We start from the raw sequence: 25079 nt of genomic DNA on the forward strand, positions 1-25079 counted from the left end.
AGCCCTGTGGTGCAGAGTGGTAAGCTCCAGTACTGCAGTCAAAGCTCTGCTCACAACGCAAGTTCAATCCCAACGGAAGTTGGTTTCAGGTAGCCAGCTCAAGGTTGACTCAGCCTTCCAAGGTTGGTAACATGAGTACCCAGCTTGCTGAGCGTAAAGGGAAGATGACTGGGGAAGGCACTGGCAAACCACCCCGTACACAAAGTCTGCCTAGGAAACGTCATGATGTGACGTCACCCCATGGGTCAGGAATGACACAGTGCTTGCACACAGAAAGCTAAACCTTGTTTAAGATGCAAACTAATCTTATTCAAACAGGAGTCTACAGCCACTTTAAAGCCTAGCAAGAGTTTATTTGCAGATTTAAGTGTAGCAGTTCTCTTACAAAGGAATTTCAAAGGGAGACTGGAAAGAGAAACTGCTGAATTACAGTTGATATTCAAACTAAAGTCAATGCATTTACCTGGGCTGAATAAAGACCTTGCATTTATGGCTCATTACCAATGCTGATTTCTCCACACCCATCTCTCCCCTGGACATCACAGACTCTTCTGCACACCACACCTAATCCCATCACGGCTGCTATTCACATGTACATACTGTTCACATTGACATACGAGTGTTTGTCTGAATTCACTCTCCTCTCCTTAAAGGCAGATGTATTCACGTTCTAGCTGTATCTGAAGAAGTGAGCTGTGGCTCACGAAAGCTCCTACCCTACCAGAAAATATTTTTTTAGTCTTGAAGGTGCTGCTGGACTCTTGCCCTTTTCTACTACTGCAGACAGACGAACACGGCGACCCACTGTGAAGAGTTTATTTCGTAGACTAGTCCATGAAAATTTATGCTGGAATAAAACGTTAAGTCTTCAAGACGCCACTACTTACCCTTCTGTAACAGGATACCAAAGAGGCACGATAAGGCAGGTTTCCGTGCAGTAAGGCCGCAGGCCTACGCACGTTGACCTCAGCGCGTCGTAGCAGCCACTTCCGCGTCAACATACTCCGCTATGCTCGGGCTGCGTCCCGTCAGGGCGGGCCACCGAGCGACTGAGGCGCGTGTTACGTTCCCTGTCCCATTCACGGTGGAGGAGGGCTCTACGACGACACCCTGCCTTTCACCCGCGCAAAACGGCGCTCCGACCCAGCCTGAAAAACGGGCGGCGGCGGCAACCGCCCCCCACCCCCTCCGCGCGACTTCGCGCCTTTAAAATCCACGCAGCGCCTCGCTGACGGTTAAAAGCAACCGCCGCGAAGGCCTGAAGAGGCGCTGCGGTCACGGCCCTCGCGCGCGCAAAAGCCAACGGCAGCGGCGGCGCGTGCAGCGGTTGCCCGCCTCGAGCGCCACGTGATCCGGCGCCGGCCGACTTGAGCGCCGCTTCCCCCGCCGCTTCCCCCGCCGCCCTTTCCCTCGCCGAGCTCCCCATGAGTCCCGCCCCTCTCACCGAGCGCGTCGCCGCGGGCCGAGGGCGAGGGAAGCTCCGGCTTCCTTGCACCATGGCCATGCAGTACCTGGGCAAGGGGAGGACGCTGGTGACCAGGTGAGCGGCAGGGGGGAAGGGGAGCTGCCTCCGGGGACCCGGACACGTGCCGCGGATTCCTCTTGAGGGTCGCTGCGTTTGGAGGAAAGTTTTTCTGTTACGTCATTGTTTGGCTGCTAGATGTAAACGTTAACGATGATCTTCAACCGTTGCTGGGGTCAGTTAGGGTTGCGATAGGACCGGCTCACACATGGTTGGGATGAAAGGGCCTGTTTTTTATCAAAAGCCGAAGGGAGGCTTGCTCACCGTTTTGGCAAGCGCACTTTGAAAGAGATCCATAACAGTCATCTATTTGCTCTCTTGATTAGGGCTAAAAAATAGTTTGTTCTGGCAAAAGTATGGTGTTTTATCAAATTGTGTGTGTAAAGTGCCTTCAAGTCGCAGCCGACTTATGGCGACCCCTTTTGGGGGGTTTTCACGGCAAGAGACTAACAGAAGTGGTTTGCCAGTGCCTTCCTCTGCACAGCAGCCCTGATAATCCTTGGTGGTCTCCCATCCAAATACTAACCAGGGCCGACCCTGCTTAGCTTCTGAGATCTGACAAGATCAGGCTAGCCTGGGCCATCCAGGTCAGGGCTTTATCAAATTACCTAACCAAATAAATGCATGTATATTTAGAACAGTGTGGTAAAGGATACTTAGTTGATGTTTTGTCTGCTTTCCTGAGATGTCTGTTCTGTGTTCCTTAACCCTGGCCCTAAACTGATCTCCCTACAAAAATAAAACTCTTGTACAGTGATACTGATTTTTTACTTAGTGGTGCTGATTTTTTACTTAGAAGTACCTCCCGTTGATTTCAGTGGGGTGCTCCACAGTAGAGTTCTACCTTGCAGTCTGATCCTGCATGTGCTTACTTTTAAGTTGCGCCATATTCATTAGGGCTTCCTATTAAGGTTGCATTAGGCTGTATCCTTAAAGATCCTTTTTCGTTAAGAAGGCAAACAGAACTTTGACACTTTCTGCATGTAGCAGGGTCCGGTACTACACTAGGATTTAGGACTCTGGACCAAGCCCCTTAGGCTAGCCCCTTTCCAAAACTGATGCTTTCAGTTTGGTTCCTGTGCATTCTATGGAGGAATAAGGTGTTGCTGCATTACTGTAGGTGTATTGTCTGCTAAAAATATACACGAAGATCTCAAAAGCATGTTGAAAGTGAATGTATCTGCAAACTGGCAGTTTGAGGTCAGTGGTGGGGGAAGTGCATGGTTTTTGCCTTGGGGAAATTGACTTGGGATTTCAAACTATATTAGTTCTTTGAAACTGTTGAGAACTTGAAATTAGATCTCCTTGCCTTAAAGAATTTGGTAGACTTCCTGGAGGAGGTAGCAGTGGCATGTAAGAGATGGCTTCTAGGTTGTACTAATTAACATTTACATGGTGATTTATTATTAAGAGAGCCTCGCACTATTCCAGCAATGTAGTCTAAAGCAGCATATTGCAAAGGCTCGCATACAGCCCTGTGGGTTTGTAAGAGGATTGGACCAGAGACTGTCTTGCAAGTGTATCCAGTGAATGCACCAAAGAAGCCAAGGCATCCAAAGTGCTTGTACATCTAGTCACTGCATATTATTGTGAAAAAAAATTGCTGGTTCGTGTGCCAAGATGCAGTTCTAGTATAATATACAAAGCTGCTTGGTCTACTGCAGGTGTGAAAGCATCCTGAGATCCAATGAAGTTGATTGGGCAATAGAAACAGGACACACAAAAGGAAACACTTTTTTTACTCAACCAGTGATTAAAATGTGAAAATTGCTTCTAGAGGATGCAGTGATGGCTACAGGCATAGACAGTTTTAAAAGGGGATTAGACAGATTCATGGAGGGTATCAGTGGCTACTGGCCATTGTGTCCAAAGGGAACCTCCACTTTCAGAGGCAGTAAACCTCTGAATGCCAGTGCCAGGCTGTGGCCTCTGTGCCGTGTTGTTGATCCTCCAGAGTAACTCGTTGGCCCCTCTGTGAGACAGGATGTGAGTAATAGGTCTGAGCTACAATTCCTCAAAGCATTACTTGGTGGTAATGGCTTGGCTCAGACATTGCATAAAACCATGGCTAGTCTGGATACAGGCTGTTCCGCTAACTATGGTTAGAATACATCTGAAGCAGGATCTGAAACCGGGGTTTTGAAGATCGTTTATAGTCCCAACTATGGTTTGGTACCAAGTGATGTACAAATGCAGGCATCCTGGTTTTTCCCCTGACGATGCCGTCATCACAGTGCAGGCCAGGATATCACAGCAAAGTTGGTGACACCAGCATTTATTAATATAAACATAGGATTTGAATTATGTGAACCAAATTCTGATTTCACAAACCAGCTGTTGTCAAAAGAAGCTGTAAGTTTTCATCGTATCTGAGCCAAGCCAGTCTCTCTAACACGCAGCTAGGAATATCTATACTAAAGTTTTAAATTGGTTTAATAATAATTCCCAGAGCGCTGTAACTCTGTAGAAAGAACTAGGATCTCTCAGAATTACCAATACCTCACCATGGATTCTTTAGGAGAAGCCATGCCACTAAACTGGCATAAAATCCATATAAACTTTTTGTATAGATAGTCTGAATGTTGGAAGGGACCTCATGATTAATCTAGTTCAGACATTACCATCTCATTCTTAAGGCCTGCCTTATTCTCTAGACCAGGAGTTCTTAAACTTTTTCCACTCACAACCGCTTTTCACAGGAGAAAGTTTTACGCGACCCTGGGTATATAGCTATGTAAGATAGGTATACAAATCATAAATAAATGTATTTTAAAACAATTCTTTGGTATACATATAATTTTACCATTTACTGTTGCCAAATTTTTTGCGACCCCCCACATTCAGTTACATGACCCCACAGTTTAAGAATCTTCGCTCTAGACCAGGGTCCTGGGACCAAAACTGTATTACCGGTACATATAATGTCTGTCTTGCAGGGCTTCACAGTTACATAACATTAAATTATGGAATATAGTTCTTGGAAATATTCTTTTTGAGTGAAAGTGGCAGGTGTTTTGGCGTACCTTGATTAAAATGTAGTAGGGCTCACCGGTGTTGGCTAAAATTCCTTGGAGGATCAGATCTGGACAGCAGGCTGCCCGTTGGCCATTCCCCATTAGTTCAGCATCCTAGCATTTGGGATTCTCTGGAATTAGGGAAAGAGTTCCACGCACGCCCACAAACATTAAAAAAGGTTAACCTTCTCCAGAATTTCTGTAGTTCTGAAAAATAAACATCTCTTTTTATTAAGATCTGCCCAAATAATCAAAAACTTTCGAGTTCTCCATAACTCATCAAACTGGAGGTTTAAAAAAGGCTTGGATCAGATCTGGACTGCAGGCCACTGCCAATTCCTGTCAGATCTGAATAGATAGAATCATAGAGTTGGAAGGAACCACCAGGGTCATCTAGTCCAACCCATTGCACATTGCAGGAAACTCACAATTACCTCCCCACCCCCGCATAGAATCATAGAAAAGGGGTGCTGGGTAGAACTTTGATTGGGTTGCATCCCTGACCTAGGAAGAAGAGAAGGCAATGACAGACTCTAACAGTAAGCAAACAAACAAAACAACCTCCTCCCAGTGGCTCCTCAAGGTATAGCTGTTGGGAATTTCTCTATACTTGACTCCAGCCCACTCTTTCCGACACAACTGTGTGACTGCTGCACACAGCTCCAAGATCTGCAACTCTGGTCATCTGGCAGAACTGGGTAAGTACTCATTCAGGGATTCCGGGAAGGCACTGTTTGCTTCAACACTAATGAGTACAACAAATCTTTCAGTATAATATTTTCAGTCATGAGATAGGTGGCAAGTTTTTAGTTTGTTTGGCTAATGCACCACCACAGAGACCTTTGGCTTCAGTAACTCCTTCTGAGGAAGGATTTTTACCGCTGTTCTGTTTATGCAGTGTTACAGGGCCAAATATAGGTAGATGGTAAAAGCAACTGAGAAAGAAGTCGCTGTTGCTGGTGGTTTCTGTTGGTAAACTCAGGGGCTGACATGCTGCAGGATTGGTATTAGTACTTCCTCACAGTCAGGGTATTAAAATAAAATTATATCTTAAGAACAGTTGCAGGTAAAATAATCCTGGTGGCTATCTACTTTGCTGGAAAGAAGTGTCAGAGAAATGGCAAGGGGGTGTGTGCTTTCCCTGCTCATGGCTTTTCCTCTGCAGCTCCCCCTCCCCCCATTGCTGTTTTTGCAGATATGCCCTGTAGACAGTTCTAGGATCAAAGTGTCTCAGCAGCAGGGAAGTTGCTGTAGATGAAGAAAGAGCTAAGCATGCACAGTCTGCTGCTTCCCTGCTGAAAACTGTTCCCTCCTGATACTGGCTTTCAGCAAAGATGTGAACTGTTGGTGTGGTTTGGAGGAGGCGGACTCTGATCTGGAGAACTGGGTTTGATTCCCCACTCCTCCACATGAAGCCAGCTGGTGTCCTTGGGCCAATCACGCTCTCTCAGCCCCGCCTACCTCACAGGAAGTCTGTTGTGGGGAGGGGAAGGGAAGGTGATTGTAAGCCGGTTTGAGTCTCCCTGGAGTGGTAGAGAAAGTCGGGATATAAAAACCAACTCTTCTTCATACATACAATTGCATGTAATGTTATGTTGGTTGACCCTTAGCCTGTGACTCAAACAGTTGGGCTAAGAAGTGACTTAAGGGGAGCAGTGTCTTCTAACAAAACAGGTCTGGGTAGTGTGACATACTGAAGAACTTCACTTACGATGTGTTAGTCCTGGTTTATTGAATGTTAATGTTTACCAGCTTTTTGGAAAACCGCCATCTCACAATGCCATGCCATGCTATGTGAGATATGCAAACAGGCCCCTCTGGTGTGATGAAACAACTTTCTTTTGTTATAAAAGGGCAGTGTACCTTCTTTCTCTTTAATGGGAAGCTGTCTTCCTTGATGGATTTCTGAATGAAAAGAAGATGTGCATAAAATGCATTAAGGTACATTGAACTTAAAACCTCAACCTATGTATTGCAGAAGTATGATGGCTCAGCCAGATTCAGACTTTAAGGAAGAGGCATCTCTGAAGGAAGATTTAAAGTTCTATTTTATGAATCCGTGTGAAAAATACCGAGCTAGACGTCAAATACCATGGAAACTGGGGCTACAGATATTGAAGATAGTGATGGTTACCACCCAGGTAATTGAAACAAAAAGCTAATTTAGAGTTAGTGGTCTGTCATGAATTGGTCAGTCAATAAACAGTGTTTCAGTAACTGCTGGGTACTTAAGTCTTTGTTTTAAGTAGCAAAAGTGAGTTGTAAACAAAGGAGTGGAGAAGGAGGGGGAAAGTAACTGCACTGCCATAAAATTTTCTGGTGAACTTTGGACCACCAAAGATCTGTGTTTTACTCTGGGTTGCCACTGAAAAGAATGTAAGGTTAGCCATTAGTTACTGTTGTCTTCTAATCTTTAGTATGAAAAATGTTTGTGGGGAGTGCTACATAAGCTCCAGTCACATCTCAGTTGTTGCTCTTTTGTCTGCTGCTGCAGAAACGGAACGGACTTTCCTCTTCTTGGTTTGTGTGTTTCCTTGTTGAGCTACATAGTTTATTTTAAGCACCACCATGCAAATAATATCATTAGATTATGAACATATTCGAAAGATTAAGTGCTGTCATATGAAATATTAATGTTGAATAGTTGGAGCTGTTTTGTCTTTAAAATTAGGCTGGGGAAAACCACCGAGATCTGAGCGCACTTAATTTCTGAAGTCTTTTCCTCTGTCATGAATCCCCACCCGCTTTTCGTTTTTAAATTTTTCGGGTGCATAACACAAGCCTTTTAAAAAATCACTTCTGCATATTTACATGGTGCTGCTCAGGAATGATGTAGAACTTTACTTCCTTTGTATTTGCCTACCTATGGTGTCTCAAACCCCCTCCCCCATGAACAAGTTCACCTCTTCCAAATTTGCTACAATTCAGCGCTGGGCAGGTGATTCCTCCACCTTTCTGAGTTAACATGGAACACACAAAACTGATTTTTGAATTTAGTCACTTGACTACCAGCATAATGACATTAGAAATAAAAAATTGTGGAACTTCCTGCCCCAGGATGTGGTGATGGCAGCCAACTTGGAAGGTAAGAGAGGAGTGGACATGTTCATGAAGGAGAGGGCTATCCATGGTTACTAGTCAAAATGGATACTAGTCAAGATGCATACCTATTCTCTCCAGGATCAGAGGAGCATGCCTATTATATTAGGTGCTGCAGAACACAGGCAGGATAATGCTGCTGTAGTCTTCTTGTTAGTGGGTTTCCTACAGGCACCCGGTTGGCCACTGTCAGAACAGACTCTGGACTTGATGGGCCTTGGTCTGATCTAGCATGGCTATTCTTATGTTCTTAATAAAATTTAAAAATTGAACAGATAGATGGAGGAAGGGGGGTGTTTCTTTTCACTGAAACCAAAGGCATACCTGCCATTTGGGAATCTTTTGTTTGTATTCTCCTATCTCTCCTTATCCTTTATTCAAAGATCCACACAGTGTACCAGACATAGTTCAATTGTGCTGTTCCACATTACTTAAAAAAAAAAGAAAGAAAACAGGATGTTTAGAAAATCCTAGGTAGAGCTCCCTCTTTCCCTCAGTTGTGGCTTGTTAGTGAAGCTGAGAGAGATTTTTAAAAGCCCTAATCATGGATAGGTGGAAGAAGGGGGTAGGAGTCATTCCTTTTGAATGAAACTGAAGGCACACCTTCCATTCTGGACATATTGAAAAGAATGCCCCATAACACAAGGAAAAATTGTTTTTTCAAGGTTTTTTTTTTTAAAGCATTTATTTTAGAGGCAAAAATGGTTGGGTCATGAATGCAGGACAATGTGGAAAATGTGGGGGGGGGAAATCACATGAGTTGAGTGGCTGAAATTGGGGAAGGCAGCTTGTGTGAATTTGGTTGCTCTGATATGAAAGCAAGGCTCTAATTTTAGTAATGGTATTGCACATTTTAAAAATAGCAAGATGTTTGAGTTATGATAAACCATGTATGCTTATATTTGTTTAAAGATTGAAACACTAGTTTCTGCTTTGTCTTTTTAAGCTTATTCTTTTCGGTTTGAGTAATCAATTAGTGGTTTCCTTCAAAGAAGAGAACACAGTTGCATTCAAGCACCTGTTTCTAAAAAACTACTCTGGTGTTGATGAAGACGACTACAGCTTTAGTGTGTATACACAGCAAGGTGTTTATGACAGCATCTTTTTTGCAATTAATCAGGTAGGTCCATGGTTTCAAAACACAGAGTTTTTGACGTGTTTAATAAGGCATTTGCAATCATTATAGTTAAATCAAAAGACAGATATTTTAGTGCAAAGGTCCATACGAAACCTTTTTGCTTTAGACTGGAGGTGATTCTAACTATTTTCCAGTGTCTTCTGAATATGCAGCCTCGCTTACAGCTTGCAAATTACCTGTAGATCTTTGGAGGAATGCCTCTGAATTTAGGCAGAGAAGAGCTTCTCCAATACTAACTTTGATTGCATTTAAACGAAAGGCAGCTAAAATGACCCCCTTTTTTGGCTAATAGAATTATTCTTGCCATTTATCATTTATGTTCTGTTATATTTACATGTGTTGGGATCTCAGGAATATGGCTTTTGAGAAGAGTATCTCTTACACTTTCTATCCCATGTTCACATGTGACACATTGCAGATGAAAAGGCACTCTTCACAACACATTTGTCTTTGTATTGAGAGAGGAACTACTGTGACTTAACCATCATATAAGTTTTTTTTTTAAAAGGAATGTTTCTGTTTTGTATTTTATTTTCGACTAGTACCGGCAATTGAAAAATATATCACTGGGTATACTTGGTTATGATGAAGATGAACTCTCAGGCTTGCAAATATGTAAACAGCAATACAGGAAAAGCAAAATGCTTCCTTCTAATGACACGCTGAACATAGACAGTACTATTGAAACAGGTATAAAACTATTCAGTTTTTTTTGGTAAATTGGTGTTTTTTTTTAAGTGCAATTTTAAGCACTCTTTTGGGGCCAAATGGATGACATATCTTATTGTCTGTGATAAAATATTTACGATTTTCTTCATTTATACCCTGCCTTTCTCGCCAATGGAGACCCAAAGCAACTTACATCGTTCTCCTCTCCATTTTATCTGCGCAACAATCTTGTGAGGTAGGTTAGGCTGAGAGAGATAGTGTGACTGGCCCAAGATCACCATGCAAGCTTCTATGGCAGAGTAGGGATTCAAACCTGGGTCTCCCAGATCTTAGTCTGATACTGTAACCACACTGGCTCTCTCATTTGTCAGTATGTTACAGGTGACCAAGCTAACTTTGGGATAATTTAACTGTATAGATTCTGTGTCTGCAGCAAAATATGATGTGCTCCTTGGGACTGCCACAAAGGCATGGTACTTTTAAAAATGGAGCGTAGTCCAACTTTTTAACATGGGCACCGAAGGACTCTGGCATAATATTTAATCAAAGGCTGGTGTGTAGAGAAAAGTTGCAGGGCACACCTCGGAGTTAAGGCATGCAGAGTCAACATGCTGTACATAACCCAGTACTACTTGTTAGCAGTGATTGCTCCTTGTGGATTCAGAAGCGGGATATGCACAGCTGGGCTACAAACCCTGACACCTACCTAGCAGCATAATTCCTAGGATTGTTTACTAAGAAGTAAGTCACATTGAGGTCAGTGGAGTTTACCCCCCCCACACACACACACACCCCAGACTTAGGATCACAGCCCTATCTATGCTGCCTGGCCTACTGGTGTGTGTGTGTTAAGTACCGTCAAGTCGCTTCCGACTCATGGCAACCCTATGAATGAAAGTCCTCCAAAATGTCCTATCTTTGACAGCCTTGCTCAGACCTTGCAAGTTGAGGGCTGTGGCTTCATTTATTGAGTCAATCCATCTCTTGTTGGGTCTTTTTTCCTGTTGCCTTCAACTTTTCCTGGCATGACTGTCTTTTCCAGTGACTTTTGTCTTCTCGTAATGTAACCAAAATACAAAAGCCTCAGTACTACTGATACTCAGGCCTAATGGTACAATTAAGAAAAAAAACATTTTGTCTCTTCTTTCTCAGAATGCATTCGCCTAGAGCCACGCGTACTGGCTGTTAAGGAAATGGATGATTTGAAGAATTCATCATTTTTCAGCCTTGAATTTTATAGGTAAAGTAATCTTTGGAGACAGATTGTATGTCTTGTTTTAACCGAAGAAATGGATCATAATGTTCTTTCTCTTTCAAATCATTCAGGCTCATAGAAGTTAAACTTTCTTTTAAACTAAAGGGTATCGATCTACAAACCATTCATACCCGTGAACTTCCTGATTGCTATGAATTTCAGAATACAGTAAGTATTCTTCTTTAATCCGAACACTGAAAGTGTCACTTTTACTTAAATTAAGGATGGGTCATCATACAAAAGTAAATTTGGAGTTGTGGGTCACCATACCAAAAAGGTTGGGAACCACTTTTTGGTATAGCAGAATCTTGTCAGATCTCAGAAGATAAGAAGGGTCAATATTTGGAAGGGAGGACACCAAGGAAGACTCTGTGGAGGAGGGCAATGGCAAATGACCTCTGCTTTTCACTTGCCTTGAAAAACCTTGCTGGGGTCACCATAAGTCAGCTGCAACTTGATGGCACTTTATACAGACATAAAAGAGGGGTGGTGGGTAGAATTGTGCATTAAAAAGGTATTTTTTTGGATTTGGGTGTATTGGACTGCAAAAACATTGGTATTCCCTTTATCTCCAAATTCTAATTCCGGTATGTTATTTGGATTCAGGTTTTATTCCCGAATCAGAATTTATTTGGCTCCGTTGTAGCCTATGGGGACGTTATCTGGAGATCTGGGGGACTGTTTTTAAAGCTAGAGGCACCAAATTTGCAGCAGAGCTGCTGGTGACTGTCCACAGAAGAACCCCTAAGTTTCAAGAATATTAGGTTAAAGAATCCAATTCTATGGGACCCCAAAGAAGGTGCCACCATCCATTGTTTCCAACAGGGAGAAATCAGCCTTTTTTCTCCAGGGCAAAAACAAAGAGGCATGCCTGCAGCAGCCACAGGTCAATGCCTCCCATACCAAGAACCAACACACGCCCAACGAAACTAAAGCAGAACCCAGGAATCCCAGCAGAACCTCAAGCTGATGTGGCAAGCCCAACAGAACCAATGTCAAGCCAGAGATTCCCAGCAGAACAAAATCAAATGGAGGACACTTTAACAAGGCCAACAGAGCCAACGTGTAACAGTGAAGCCCAGCAGAACCCAGGGCCAATGTAGCAATGTAAGCCCAACAGAACCAATGTCAAACCAGAAATCCCAGCAGAGTTTTTTCTTTAAAGAACCAAGGGCACAATCCACAGAAGTCCAGCAGAACCATCTTAAGCACAGGGGGGCACTTTTACAAGCCCAAGAGAACCAGTGGCAATCCACTGACAGACATACCTACCATCACTTCCCCCAATGAAAATCACTTCCCCTCAGAAAGTGAGAAGGAGGGTTTTTTGTGTGCACCCTGATTCTCCTGAGCAGTCTGCACACCATCACCACTGCCTCAGAGGAGGAGCTTTAGGTGCTACAGCTGCCCTTCACCACTGGCTCTCCTTTTCCCACCTCCCACCCCTGCAAAGAAGAATGTTCCACATATGCAGACTAGCTTCATTATTTATGGTGCTCCTGTGGGTTTTGCTGGTTTCTGTTAGACACACAGGTCCCTGGCCTACTCTTTCCCTTTAATCTCCAACAAGATGAAGAACAGTTTTGGTGCAGCTGTATTATTTTCAGAATGTAATTTTGGTTTGGGGTGGCTGATGACCGAGTGAGCACCACTACCAACATCCCCTCTGCCAGACAGCTACTAGAGTTCCGGCGAGGTGTTTTGGTGCAGGTGGATTTGGAATGGCATTCAGGATGTTGGGGGATCTGCCAAGCAAATTGGGCAATTGCCCTGCTTCTTTCTAGTGACACTTCAATTTTGGGAGGAGTGTTTCCCCCAAGCTTTCCAGCAGACAGAGAGCATGCAGGTACAAACACATGCTCACTTCACGCACCCTCACAATCCAGAACTGGATAGTTGAACGGTGGCAAGTTGACCTTCAGGAAGACCAACAACTCAACTGACCAGGGGAACAGGCATGAGCGATGCAGGCTGACAATGTTCCCCGTGTGGAAGAAAACACGCTCAGTCTGCATTCTCGTCGGAGGGCACAAGAGGAGCCTCTGGGCTACAGTAGAGAGGTCTAGCTAGACCATCTTTTTAAAATAATATTTTTTATTTTCCACACCGCATAAGACATACACAACATACATGCATTTACGTAGCAATGACAAGATGTTTATCAGCTATACTTTGGAGTGATTCTCTAACAATCTATATGTTCTACTATTCTATTTTTTAAAGGTATTTTATTAAGAATTTACACATAACAAACTCAATCATTCCCATACATACAATATAATCAGTCTTCCAGGGGATTCGTTTTAAATTTATCGATTCATTACTTACAAAAGAAAAGAAAAAGCCTAATCAGCTGTCTATCTTTTGATCTATACTTAGCTTATAATCTCCATTTACTATTCCATATTAAACTATTATATATATCCATTAAATTTATTATCTTTATATACATTCTACTATTCTAGAAAATTATGTATCTAAAATATAAAATATAAATACGCTTAAAAGGAGAAAGAGGGGAAAACCTAAACATAACGTATCTTCTTGCAGGTTACAAGAGTTACTATACTCTTTGCTATATAATTCCACTGATATATAGTAAGCCTATCAGTTAATGCATAATTATACTATATATTTTCTAAATTTAATTATATGTGTAGCTAGACCATCTTACCTAATGCTGCCTTCACATAACAATAATTCTTTGTGTAACACTCATTGCCACTGCACATGCATCCTGCACCTTTCCTCTTATAAAACTGCATCAAAAAGGGCTAAAGATCGGCATGCTTAAAAAAATGTGAAAGCTGGGAACTACTAGTAAGTTGTTGAAGTAGATTATCATTACATTAACACTACAGTAATCTAGCAATTCTTCATTTTAAAATAATAGAGTCTGAAAATATCCTGCAGTGTGTGTAGGAGGGAAATGGTGGCCGTAGAGGCTGTGGTAAAGAAAATGAGCCAATGTTAGTGGGATTTGCATAAGTACCCACCTTCTGGTACACACAGCTTCAAAAGGTACTTTCACTGTGATCTTTCCAAAAAGATCATACCAAACTAGGTTTGGGAAAGTGTAGCAAAGTGGGGAAAAACACAGAAGCAGGATGAATAGGGTATAACAACATGTGGATGCCCCCCGAAACAGCAGTGCTGCAAGGAAGCCATGGCAGAGCAGAGCAGATTTAAAAGGTTTGTAAGCATCCTGCGTTTTATCCACACGGTGTTTTTCTAATGTGTAAAAATAACTATATGTGATCTCAAGTGTACAAATGCCTTATTGTACCAAGCAAGTGGATTTTAAAATTCCTGCATTTATATCAACAGATCACTTTTAACAATAAAGCCCACAGTGGTAAGGTGAAAATATTTTTTGATACTGATGCTGATATTGAGGAATGCAAAGACTTGAACATATCTGGCTCTAGTAAGTATTATGTTAAAGTAATCTGTACATGTGTGCACACTAAGATCTTGAATTCTTGCTTATACAAGCACAGCCACAAATTGTAAGACTGCACTAGAACAGCATCTATGTGCCATGCTCAGTGAGCCCAGTAGCTAATTCAACAGGCAACACTATCCTTGGGAAAGTCAGTATAACTTTTCTGAAAGCAAAATGAACCATTTATTCCAGTTTAGACAATATTAATGTGTACTGTTATAAGGAATTGTAGTTGAATATACTCTGAAGATTTCAGTTGTCTCATAACTGCATAATCTGGTTGCAAATTTGGAAGTTGTTAGGGGACTATTTGTGCTTGGCTTGCTGCACAAAAATGATAAAAGTGCTCTATAAGATTATTTGAACAGCAATATTTTCAAAAGTAGTTATAGTTAATTGTGCTCATTTTATTTGGAAAGGGTGCCAAGCTCAAAATTGAATGCATGGGAAATTATGGTGTTGCTCTGTACTGAAATATTTCTTAATCATGGGTCACACACATGAACACATCAGACCCTTGGTCCATCCAAGTCAGTATTGTCTACTCAGACCGGCAGCAGCTCTCCAGGGTCTCAGGCAGAGGTCTTTCACATCACCTACTTGCCTAGTCCCTTTAACTGGAGATGCTGGGGATTGAACCTGGGACTTTCTGCTTGCCAAGCAGATGCTCTACAGTCCCTCCCCAACTTTGAAATGTAAATATTGTCATAGGAAATCTATAAGTTGGAAGGTAATACTACAGATGCCTAGCTAGGCAATGATTGGTGGTGGTGGTTTGTTAAAGCAATAGTGCATAGCTTGGATAATAAAATCTAATCCTCTGTTTGAACTTTAGTTGAGACCTCAATGAAAGCGAAGTGGGGAAAAACAGATGGGGGTGAATTACATGTATGTAGAATTAGCTGAGGTGATACTAATGCCTTTAAACAGGTAGTAGAAGTCTCTGATTTCCTTGTTGATCACTGCTTATACTGTCCTGTAAACACTCTTCATACTCTGTATTCAAGTGGCTCTGGACTGAGAACTACCTTTAGAAATGCATATACATTTTCTTTCTAGTTTACACTTTCAGTCCTTGGCCCTCTGCTGGCTTTTTGGCATTTATTCTGACTGTAACACATTAAACAGCAGGTAGTGATTTCAGACTTGCTTGCAAATCCTTGTTTCTGTTTAAGGAACAGTTCAAAGAGATTAACGCAAGATTGTATTTTCTATAACAGTTCAGAAAAACACACAATATATCTTGGTTTTTGATGGGTTCGTTATTGTGAGCTGCTTTGCTTCCCTTATTCTCTGCACACGATCCATTGTTCTTGCTCTGAAACTACAAAAAGTAAGTAATGCCACTATTCTGATGGCTGTGTTTTAATTTTCTCCAAACAAATGCATGCCTTGTATTTTGGTCATGGGGACAAAGTAATTTGAATTTTGATTCAACCCAAGTAACAATTTAGATCTGTTTCTGAAGTCTGTGGATTTTAGTCTTTTAAAAATGAAAATATTTCAGCGGTTGACCTAGATCAGAAGAAGCCATAATAAACAGTGGTCAGGTAGGTTGGTTGCCTTTGTTTTTGTGCCAGTTTCACTGTTGATAAACATCAGTTGCATTTGGTATAGAAGGATACGATAAAATCGAGCTTCTGTCTTGACATGAATGCTAGGGTACTAAAACAAGTGAGTGTTGCCTCCTCCTAATACTTCCTAGCTCTCTATATCTGCTCCCCTTTTTAAAAGAATACCCGGACCTTCTATATACATATCTCAATATTTAGTAAATTTTGGGGGCCGAGCATTACCAGTGTCATTTTGTAGCAGCGTGCGTTTCTTTCTTCTAGATCAGCTGCTTTGGTGGAGTGAGCTGTTCACAGAACTTCTCCTTTCCTTAATGCCAAGGTCATGTGAGGGGCCCTATACTATGTGAGAGCGAGTCATTAGGCTTCTTTTCTAGGAGGGGCGTGGCAATGGAAGAACTTGCAGCAGAGGTTCCTTCCAAGGGGCCAAGAGATTTGGGAAGAAGTTGTTGGTTGTGGCGCTTCTGGGCCATCAGTGTAAAATAAAAAGTGGAGGTGTAGGTACAAATTACCTGCAATGGGGCATAATTTTAAAGACTATATTTGTTGCAGTCCTCTGATATTTAAGTAAATTGTAGTTTCTGTTGCCATAACATGCTGCAGCCAAGTTCCTCCACAATTTTTCCATAATCTTCATTTATTTATTTATTTAGCACATTTTCTCTGACCTTTTCTCCAAGGAGCTCAGGGAGGCATACATTGCGGTCTCCCTTCCTCCATTTTATCCTAGCAATAGCCTTCTTTTAAGGTAGGTTAGGCAAAGAGTGTGACTGGACCAAGGTCACCCAGTGATTTTCATAGCAAGTGGGGACTTAATGCTGGGTATACTTTTGTACATTATTACTTAAGGTTACTTGTGGACCCAAATAATGTAAATTGAACTGGTATGCGATCATGTGCTTCCTGCTCCAAAACAGTAGAAGCTTCCAAACTAATTTTAATTTTTTTAAAAACATTTTAAACAGAGATTTGTGAACTTCTTCCTGGAGAAATATAAGCGTCATGTGTGCAGTGCAGATCGCCTGGAATTTATAAATGGGTGGTATGTCCTGGTGATTATCAGTGATATGATGACTATCATTGGCTCTATAATGAAAATGGAAATAAAAGCCAAGGTGAGAAGTAGAACAACCTTTGTATTGTGGCTCTGGTTATGATCCATCACTCTGCTTATGATCCAGTCAAGGAATTAATTAACAACATAAATCTGTTTTGGTTTCTTAATACTCTTCCAGAACCTTGCAAGTTATGATGTTTGCAGTATTTTGCTTGGTACATCGACTTTATTTGTTTGGGTTGGAGTCATCCGATACTTGGGCTACTTCCAGACTTATAACGTAAGCCCTAGAATCAAATATTGAGCCAAACATTACTTTTTTGCTTTCATGTGTGTAAGTCTGATTCCTCCTCTCCTTCTTTTATAGGTACTCATTTTAACCATGCAAGCCTCATTACCCAAAGTTCTAAGATTCTGTTGTTGTGCTGGAATGATATACCTTGGTTACACTTTCTGTGGTTGGATTGTTCTAGGACCATACCATGAAAAGGTTTGCAGGGTGTTTTCTTCTAACCCAGATTTTGCTACAGTATTTACATAGTAATTTGGGGAGTAGCATTGCTAGCCAAATATAGATAAACCTTTCACACTCTGCATTCAAAATACCTACTTTAACTGTATGTACATGCTTAAAATGTGCATTCTGAGTCAAATGTGTGCTTGCAAAAAAAGTTTGATGCTTAATTTTGATAAGCAAGCATCTTATGGGAGAAACAAAACAAAATCTTTGATCAGTCTTTAATAGAACAATGAATAGAACATAATACAGTATGTGGCACTGTAGCAGATCTCCCGGCTTCTCACAAGAGGGCAGTATTGTATCATAGTTTTACTTGGAGCATAACCTGATCCTTGAAATGTCTAGCACCTTGTCTTGATGGTCCTCTTTAAGTTTTAGTAGAGCCTGTGAATTCTCACCTTCTATTCTAAATGCCTCCAAATTGCAGTCTATATTTGACCTTTCTTGAACTTGTTCTGTATGAGATTGAATGCATGTCCTGGACATAATGATCTACCTTTGCAAGTACTGGAAAATGGTATAAAACTAAGCTAGAATCTAGAGTCAGTTAGGCACATGTAATGCACCATCACTTTCTTTGTTGCTTTGATAAACTGCAGCTCCTTCATCATTATTGGAAGCTTTGCCCAAAGTTCCCCTGGAATTTGGGACCAATGTATTTTTGAACAGAGACCCTATGGCCTTTAACACATGGCTAGGTTGTCATTTGTTTGTCCCTTTTTTGTCTCATGCCTCTGATGGTGGGGCTCCGTGAACTCATTTTGTCGGGCTACTGGAAGGTGGGCTGAAACCCTGGCTGGTGCTGGGAGGAATGGAGAGGGGGGAGGCGAAGGAGGGTGCAGGGGGAGAGAGAGAGAGAGAGGTGGGGTCCGGGGGGAGAAAGGTGCTGCTGCTGCCGCCGCCAGGGCCAAGCAGTGGCTTCCCCTGGTGGGGAGTTGACCCAAGCGTTGAAACACACTGGCAAGCACTCGCAACTGCTGCGAAGCTTAATTTAAAATCAGGACAAAGCAGGAATTGGAAAACCTGGGGAAGTTTTGGAAGGAGGTGGGTTGATCCCGCAAGCTGGAGATGACCATGAGTGTTGACTGGCAAGATTCGCTACATTCGCAGGAGAATCACAGGACAAAACGGCCATGTGTTTTCGACCTATGTATCTCTACTGTGTGTATGGAATTAGGCTTGGGGCATCTGAAGGTGGACTAGAGCAGGGGCCCCCAACATGGTGCCCGCTGACACCTTTTCTGGTACCCACTAAGTGTTTCTAGGAAGTGGGTGGGACCAGGTATGGCTTTTGCCAACCAAGGCTTCTGATTGACTATTGGAAATTTGATTGGCTAAGCAGAGTTTAGTAAATGTTGCTTTGGCAGCAGCTGCCAACACAAGGATCTACACTGTGTTACTGAAATTAAGCTGCGGCAGTCACTTTGTGGCTGGCTCTGCTTCCTGTGGCAGCCACTTTGTTGTTGTGCTCTTTATGCCATGTCAGAATTCCAAATGTGCCCATAGGCTCAAAAAGGTTGGGGACCCCTGAGTCTTCTCTTCTCATCTGCATTTGCTTTCTTCAAACTGGTTGTACCCAGAAAGCTCTGTTCTCAACCTGTCAAGTAAGATAGCACAATAGGTTCAGTTGGTAGGGTAGTGGCTTACGTTTATATTGTTGGTGTTATGTAAATTGTATCTCTGAGTAGCTTGCTGGGTGTCAAGCATGGGAAACAGCTGTCTTTTACAGGTGGCGTTAACTTGGAAAAGAATAATGTACCACACTCTTAAGGCTCTAGTACAGTGGCACTCGTGTTTGTTGAGCTTATGAGCACATTTGGGACTTTGAGAGAGGGCAGTGGCTGCCGTCACAAAACTGCTGCCATGATAAGTGGGGACCAATCACAAGATGGGGGGGCATTTACACAGTTTCAGGAGATGCAAAGACAAGCATCTTCCTCTGATGGGGGAACTATTTCTAAATGGGCACTCTCTGCAGACCCAAAGGTGAGGTTGCTTTTGACACCCCACCTTCTCCAGTGAGGGATAAGAAAGGCAGGATTGGCATTTGGAAGAACCAAGTTGGTGCCTGAAAACACACTGGTGGGCACCATGGCGCCCATGAGAGCCACACTGGGGATCACTGCGCCAGTAACTCTGAGAATTATATGGAGAAGTCAGAAAGAAGCATGTATGTATGAAGCCATGCAGTGTGGTTGGCTGATATGAGGGGCCGGATCTTCTTGTCATGGCCCCTTCCCTCTGGAATCACTACCTTCTGAAACCAGCTACAGATCTTCTCTGAAGGTATTTTTCATCCTGGGTAGAACATTTAAATTAATGCGAGCATCTGAGTTCTGATCAGAGGGTTAGGTGGGTTCTTTACGTCATGGTAGTGTAAGTCATTGCTGAGTTTTAATGCTTTGTTGTAAGCTACCTAAGATGCTTTATAAATGAAAACATTGCATTTATTACTCTTTGAATGTAAAGGTAACTATTTGTTTTCAATATCTTCTAGTTTGAAGATCTGAATACAGTAGCAGAATGTCTGTTTTCTTTGGTCAACGGCGATGACATGTTTGCTACGTTTGCACAAATTCAGCGGAAGAGTACTTTGGTGTGGCTGTTCAGTCGGCTATACCTGTATTCCTTCATTAGCCTCTTCATTTATATGATCCTTAGTCTTTTTATTGCACTCATTACAGACTCCTATGACACCATAAAGGTAAGCTGCTCCTTGTGTTTTTCTCAGCTGTGGTTCAGCATTCTTGTTGAGCTGTAAAAACTGACGAAACAGATGCTAAATTACAATTTCATTATAGGAATACTTAAGGGGTTTCTTATGAAAGCAATCTGTACTCCCTGATAATCTAACCCTTGCTATACAAGGGATAATATACAAGCCAAGTGACCTTGGCTCTCACCATTCCAAGTACACTATTGGTGGTGATTCTTCTGTTTGTGTAGTTAGTTGCAGAAAGTCTTTTGAAATAAGGTTGCCCGCACTCTATTTCCTGTCAGGATTGTCTGACATTCAAGAAATTCAACAGGTGATGGCCAAACTATCTAACTTGGTGAAAGGCAGATCAATGGAAGAATTTCAGAAGAAATGGGCATGTTATTTTGATTATATTAAGTTAAAGTAGAGTATAGGGAATAAGGGGAAAGGCATGGTAATAGAAATACAAATAATAAGAATACCGAACTCGTAGCATTACTGTATTCATGGGCTAATCATTTTAGAGTAGCAAAGAAGATATTAAAGCGTAGCATAGCAGGGCTAGAAGATTTATATTAAGTATGAAGTAATATTAATGATTCATTAAACAACTTGAATAGTACTAAACATTAAGTATGAGTATAGTTTGGGAAGCTCTTGGAATAATGATAAAGGAACTAAGCTGAACTTTGGCTAAATAAATGATTAGTAAGATTTTAGTGATTAATGTAAAGTATACTCCCTGAAAGATGGCACATATTGTATGTTTATGAATGGATGTTAGTATGTTTGTTTGTATAATATTGGAAAATTTGTATAAAAACTTGGGGGGGGGGGAACAGAAATTCAACAGGTGAACCAAAGCTTGTATCCTGAAACTTGTTGGACTCAACAACAGGTGCTAACGGACTCAAATCTAACTTCAACTTTTGAATGATTGATGAAGTTGTGGAAAGGCATGGAAGCTCTGCAAGGAGGGGGGAAAGAGGGCAACTCTATTGAACACATTTATTTATATTTTACTTCATTATACTCCACCTTTCTCTCCAATGGGGACCCAAAGCCGTTTACATCATTCTCATCTCCTCTATTTTATCCTTACATCCCTGTGAAGTAGGTTAAGCTAACAGTGAGTGACTGGGCCAAGATCCATGGTAGCAGGGATTTGAACCTGGGTCTCCCAGACCCTAGTCTGGTGCTCTAGCCACTATACCACACAGACACATGTGACTACTCAGCCACAAAAATGTGGCTGAGTAGACACAGGTGTCTGTGACTACAAAAAAGCAAGAAGATGTTGATCTCTTCCCTCCCTTTTGAGCAGGGGTCCCCCACATGGCTTCTGACTGGCTACTGGAGAATTGATTGGCTGTGCAGATTTTTAAAAACATTACTTTGGCAGCAGCTGCTGCCACAACACTAGGATCTTCACTGTGTGACTGAAAGTAAGCTGCAGCAGCCCTTTTGTGTTTGGCTCCACCTCCAACGTCATCCATTTTGTGGCATCCATTTTGTGGCTGCACCCACTACACTGTTTAAAATTCCAAATGTGCCCACAGGCTTTAGAGTGTTTACTAGAGTTATTAGAAAGTCGTGTATAGCTAAGGTAATCAAGTAGTACAAATGCTGGAAACGACAGAGACAGAATAATCAGTTCAGTGATACGTTTTGTGTGTGTGGTCTAGCATGCATAGATATTTGCAGTTCTATACTATAGTGCCATTATATCAAGAACAAGGTAGGACAGAGGTTGGGTGAATAGCATGCAATGGACGGTTGCTCTCAAGCTGGGTAACTTTACTCCTTAAATTGATTTTCCCCACTTTTCTACCACCATACCTGCTTCAGAAATACCAACAGAGTGGCTTCCCAGTGACAGATCTTCATGAATTTCTAAAAGAATGTGGCAATGAAGAGTACAGCATAGGACCACAGACATCCATGAGTCTCTGTTGCTGTAGGAGGTCAGTATGCTGTCTTGCCGGTTCCATCAGCTTTTGTCATTCTCCTAAATACTGTTGAGGTTAGCCCTGTATTAGCATGTATTTGATCCGTGATGAGCAGCACAGCCAGAAATTTAGCTGTGGAGTTTTCAAATAACAGGTACAGCTTGGGTTGTTGTTGTTTGTTGTTTTTTGCTAATGTTCTTAGCTTTAGGAAATTGTTCCTAGCAATGGCGAAGGAACAGAGCATAATTTTAATAAAATATTATTTCTGTTGTTGAACAAAGTAGCTAGCTGTAGCTAACTACAGTGCAATCTGAAGCAGAGTTACACCCTTCTAAACCCATTGACTTCAATTGATCTAGTGGGGGGCAGTTACTATGTTTAGGATTCACTATTGATTACATAAACCATGAAAGAGCAAACTCATTTCCTTGGCAGCACTAATTTTGATTTGTTTTAAAGACTCACTGGCAGACAATATAAGCCAATAATTACAATGGTATTCTGTTCTTTACAAAAATTAAACTCGAAGTAGGTGATCAGATTTGCTTTAAGCACTTAAATTGTAATCTAAATTGTAAAGCTAAATTGTAAAGCTAGAGACCATAACAAGGGCAGACACGTCTTCAGAATCCTTATGGGTGACAATTCCGAGCCCCAAAGGAGATTTAGTACTGGGGACGTTCTATCGGCCCCCTGACCAAATGGCTCAGGGTGATCTTGAGATGGAGAATGAAATTAGGGAAGCATGTATAGGTAATGAAGTAGTAATAATGGGAGACTTCAACTTCCCTCAAATTGATTGGATAAATGTATGCTCCAGTCAAGCCAAAGAGATAAATTTTTTAGACATCCTAAATGACTGTGCCCTCAAACAGTTGGTCATAGACCCAACCAGAGGGGAGGCGATCCTGGATTTAATACTCTGTGGTGCTGCCAGTGACTTAGTGTGGGATGTGGATGTAGTTGAGCCAGTTGGCAATAGTGATCACAAAGGCATCAAATTTAATTTATATGTAAGTGGGAAAGTGACTTGGAAATCTCACACAATTACCTTTGACTTTAAAAGAGGGAACTTCTTTAAAATGAGAACTGGTAAAGAGGAAGTTGAAAGGAACAGTTAGGAGGGTTAAATCTCTTGAAAAGGCTTGGGGGTTACTCAAGTCCACATTACTAGAGGCTCAGCTAGCTTGTATACCGCAGGTCAGGAAAGGTAGTAATAAGTCCAAGAGGTCACCACCATGGGTAACGGGTAAGGTGAAGGAAGCAATTAGAGAAAAAAAGTCTTCCTTCAGAGACTGGAAGGTTTGCCCAAACGAGGCGAACAGAAGCAAACACAAACTTGCACAAAGGAAATGCAAGCAGATAATTAGAGATGCAAAAAAAGATTTTGAGGGGCGTATTGCTAAACATATCAAAACAAACAATGAGAAATTCTTTAAGTATATTAGGAGTAGGAAACCAGCTAGGGAAGCGGTTGGACCATTGGATGACAATGGGAGTAAAGGAACTCTAAGGGAGGATAAAACAATTGCTGAAAAACTAAATGAATTCTTCTCATCTGTCTTCATTGTTGATCATACAGGGCAGATTCCTTCTCCTGAACAGAGATTTGGAGAGGGGAAAATGAGGAACTGAGGCAAATAGTGGTAACAAGGCAGGAAGTCCTAGAACGTCTAGACAAACTGCAAACTAACAGGTCACAGGGACCAGACGGTATTCATCCTAGAGTTCTTCAAGAACTCAAATGGGAAATTGCTGAACTTCTAACAAAGATATGTAATATGTCTCTTCGATCATCCTCTGTACCAGAGGACTGGAGAATGGCCAATGTAACACCCAGAGGCATGCAAATATGGGATTGTAGCTGAGAGTTCTGCAGGTTTTTTTAAATTGTATGTGAATTTAACAGTGAAGATTAGAAATCTAGAAACCAGCTGCTGCTACTCTTACAAATTAAGTTTCTTGCAAGTGTTTCAACATTTTATTAACATTTTCTCTGTTTGGATACCAATATCTGAGACAGACTTCTTATTCCTTCTACAGATGGAAAAGTGATGATGACTTGATACTTATTAATTGAAGATTGGTGATACTTTGATGCTGGCTAAATTATTGCACATAAGGAACAAACTGCTGTGGATAGTTGACTCTTGGATTGCAGCAGAACATGCCATTTGGCTGACGAACGACAAACGAACAACCTTAACTTATGGCATGCACAGACACTCTCAAGAGGATGTCTTTCTGATGACCAAAGTGTAAAACTGTGAACTGTAAATTGAGCTAGAATCAAGGGAACAGCGGTTACCATTCCACCATTTTGAAGTTCACTAAGAACTTTTGAGTACCTTTGTCAATCCTCAACTGTAACCAGCTTTAAAAGATTTTTTATATTAAAATGTTTCTGTGAAACCTCTTTCTGCCTTTTAAGAACATTGCAAAATATGCAGTTCTTAGTAATCACCTGTATGTAGTTTGTTCACTTAGGCTTTGATTTGGAATTGATACGGGTCTTGCATTTAAACTAGACGTATTTGTTAAATATATGCAAAGCACTGCATAAAAAGTAGGCCTATATTTTGGTGCACTGTTTATTTAAATCTGGTTTGTACACACTGTCTGTACAGTGTATGTTCTGGCCACAGATTTTCGTCCACTGTACCTCACATCTAATAGCCATATATCAGGAAAGCTGTTTTCAAGTTGGGTCACAATGATAAAACTGTCTTGGAAATAACACATCTGACTGCTTGTGATTATGACAATGTGGGACAGTTCTATCCTAAAGAAGTCTTTAAAATATTGTGTAATGGTTGTGTACTAGAAGTAGAAACACCAGCATAGTAAGTGAATGGACTAGTAATCAGTTTACAGGTATTTTCTTGTGTTCTTTTGACCTATACAATGCTGTTAAAGGTTTTTTAGATGCGACGGCTAATAAATGGTTAGAAAATGTCTTCACAGCTAAAGGGGCTAAACAAAGTGCGAACAGTATTTTTTATAACATTTTCAAACTTTTAATACATTGCTAGGAATACTTGGTGCAGTAAGCCCCAATGACTTGATAGAGGGCAGATCCAAATCCTGTTCTTACAATGCTCCCTTTGCTTGCTTGTTGCTTAAAAGTAAGTTGCTGAGTTCT

The 25079-nt window shown here is 41.5% G+C and overlaps 1 protein-coding gene across 1 annotated transcript; it reads left to right on the plus strand.

The window, feature by feature from the left end:
* The first annotated feature begins 1445 nt into the window (after window positions 1-1445).
* MCOLN2 (mucolipin TRP cation channel 2) lies at window positions 1446-24064 on the plus strand. Its single transcript, XM_056844423.1, has 14 exons — window positions 1446-1540; window positions 6515-6677; window positions 8582-8755; window positions 9316-9463; window positions 10595-10682; window positions 10769-10865; window positions 14025-14124; window positions 15363-15475; window positions 16679-16828; window positions 16949-17050; window positions 17138-17260; window positions 19788-19994; window positions 21837-21952; window positions 23981-24064. Exons 1-14 carry the CDS (start codon window positions 1497-1499, stop codon window positions 24015-24017), a joined length of 1662 nt encoding a protein of 553 aa, XP_056700401.1. The 5' UTR covers window positions 1446-1496; the 3' UTR covers window positions 24018-24064.
* The last annotated feature ends 1015 nt before the right edge of the window (window positions 24065-25079 follow it).

Source organism: Euleptes europaea, chromosome 2 (genome assembly GCF_029931775.1).
Source record: "Euleptes europaea isolate rEulEur1 chromosome 2, rEulEur1.hap1, whole genome shotgun sequence".
In the NCBI taxonomy this organism is placed as follows: Eukaryota; Metazoa; Chordata; class Lepidosauria; order Squamata; family Sphaerodactylidae; genus Euleptes; species Euleptes europaea.

Excerpts from the sequence above, each read along its gene's own strand:
- MCOLN2 (XM_056844423.1), top strand. The coding sequence starts at position 1,497 with ATGGCCATGCAGTACCTGGGCAAGGGGAGGACGCTGGTGACCAG. Across the intron at positions 14,125-15,362 it reads CTTGAACATATCTGGCTCTA|TTCAGAAAAACACACAATAT; the intron begins GTAAGTATTATG and ends TTTCTATAACAG. Across the intron at positions 19,995-21,836 it reads ACTCCTATGACACCATAAAG|AAATACCAACAGAGTGGCTT; the intron begins GTAAGCTGCTCC and ends TACCTGCTTCAG.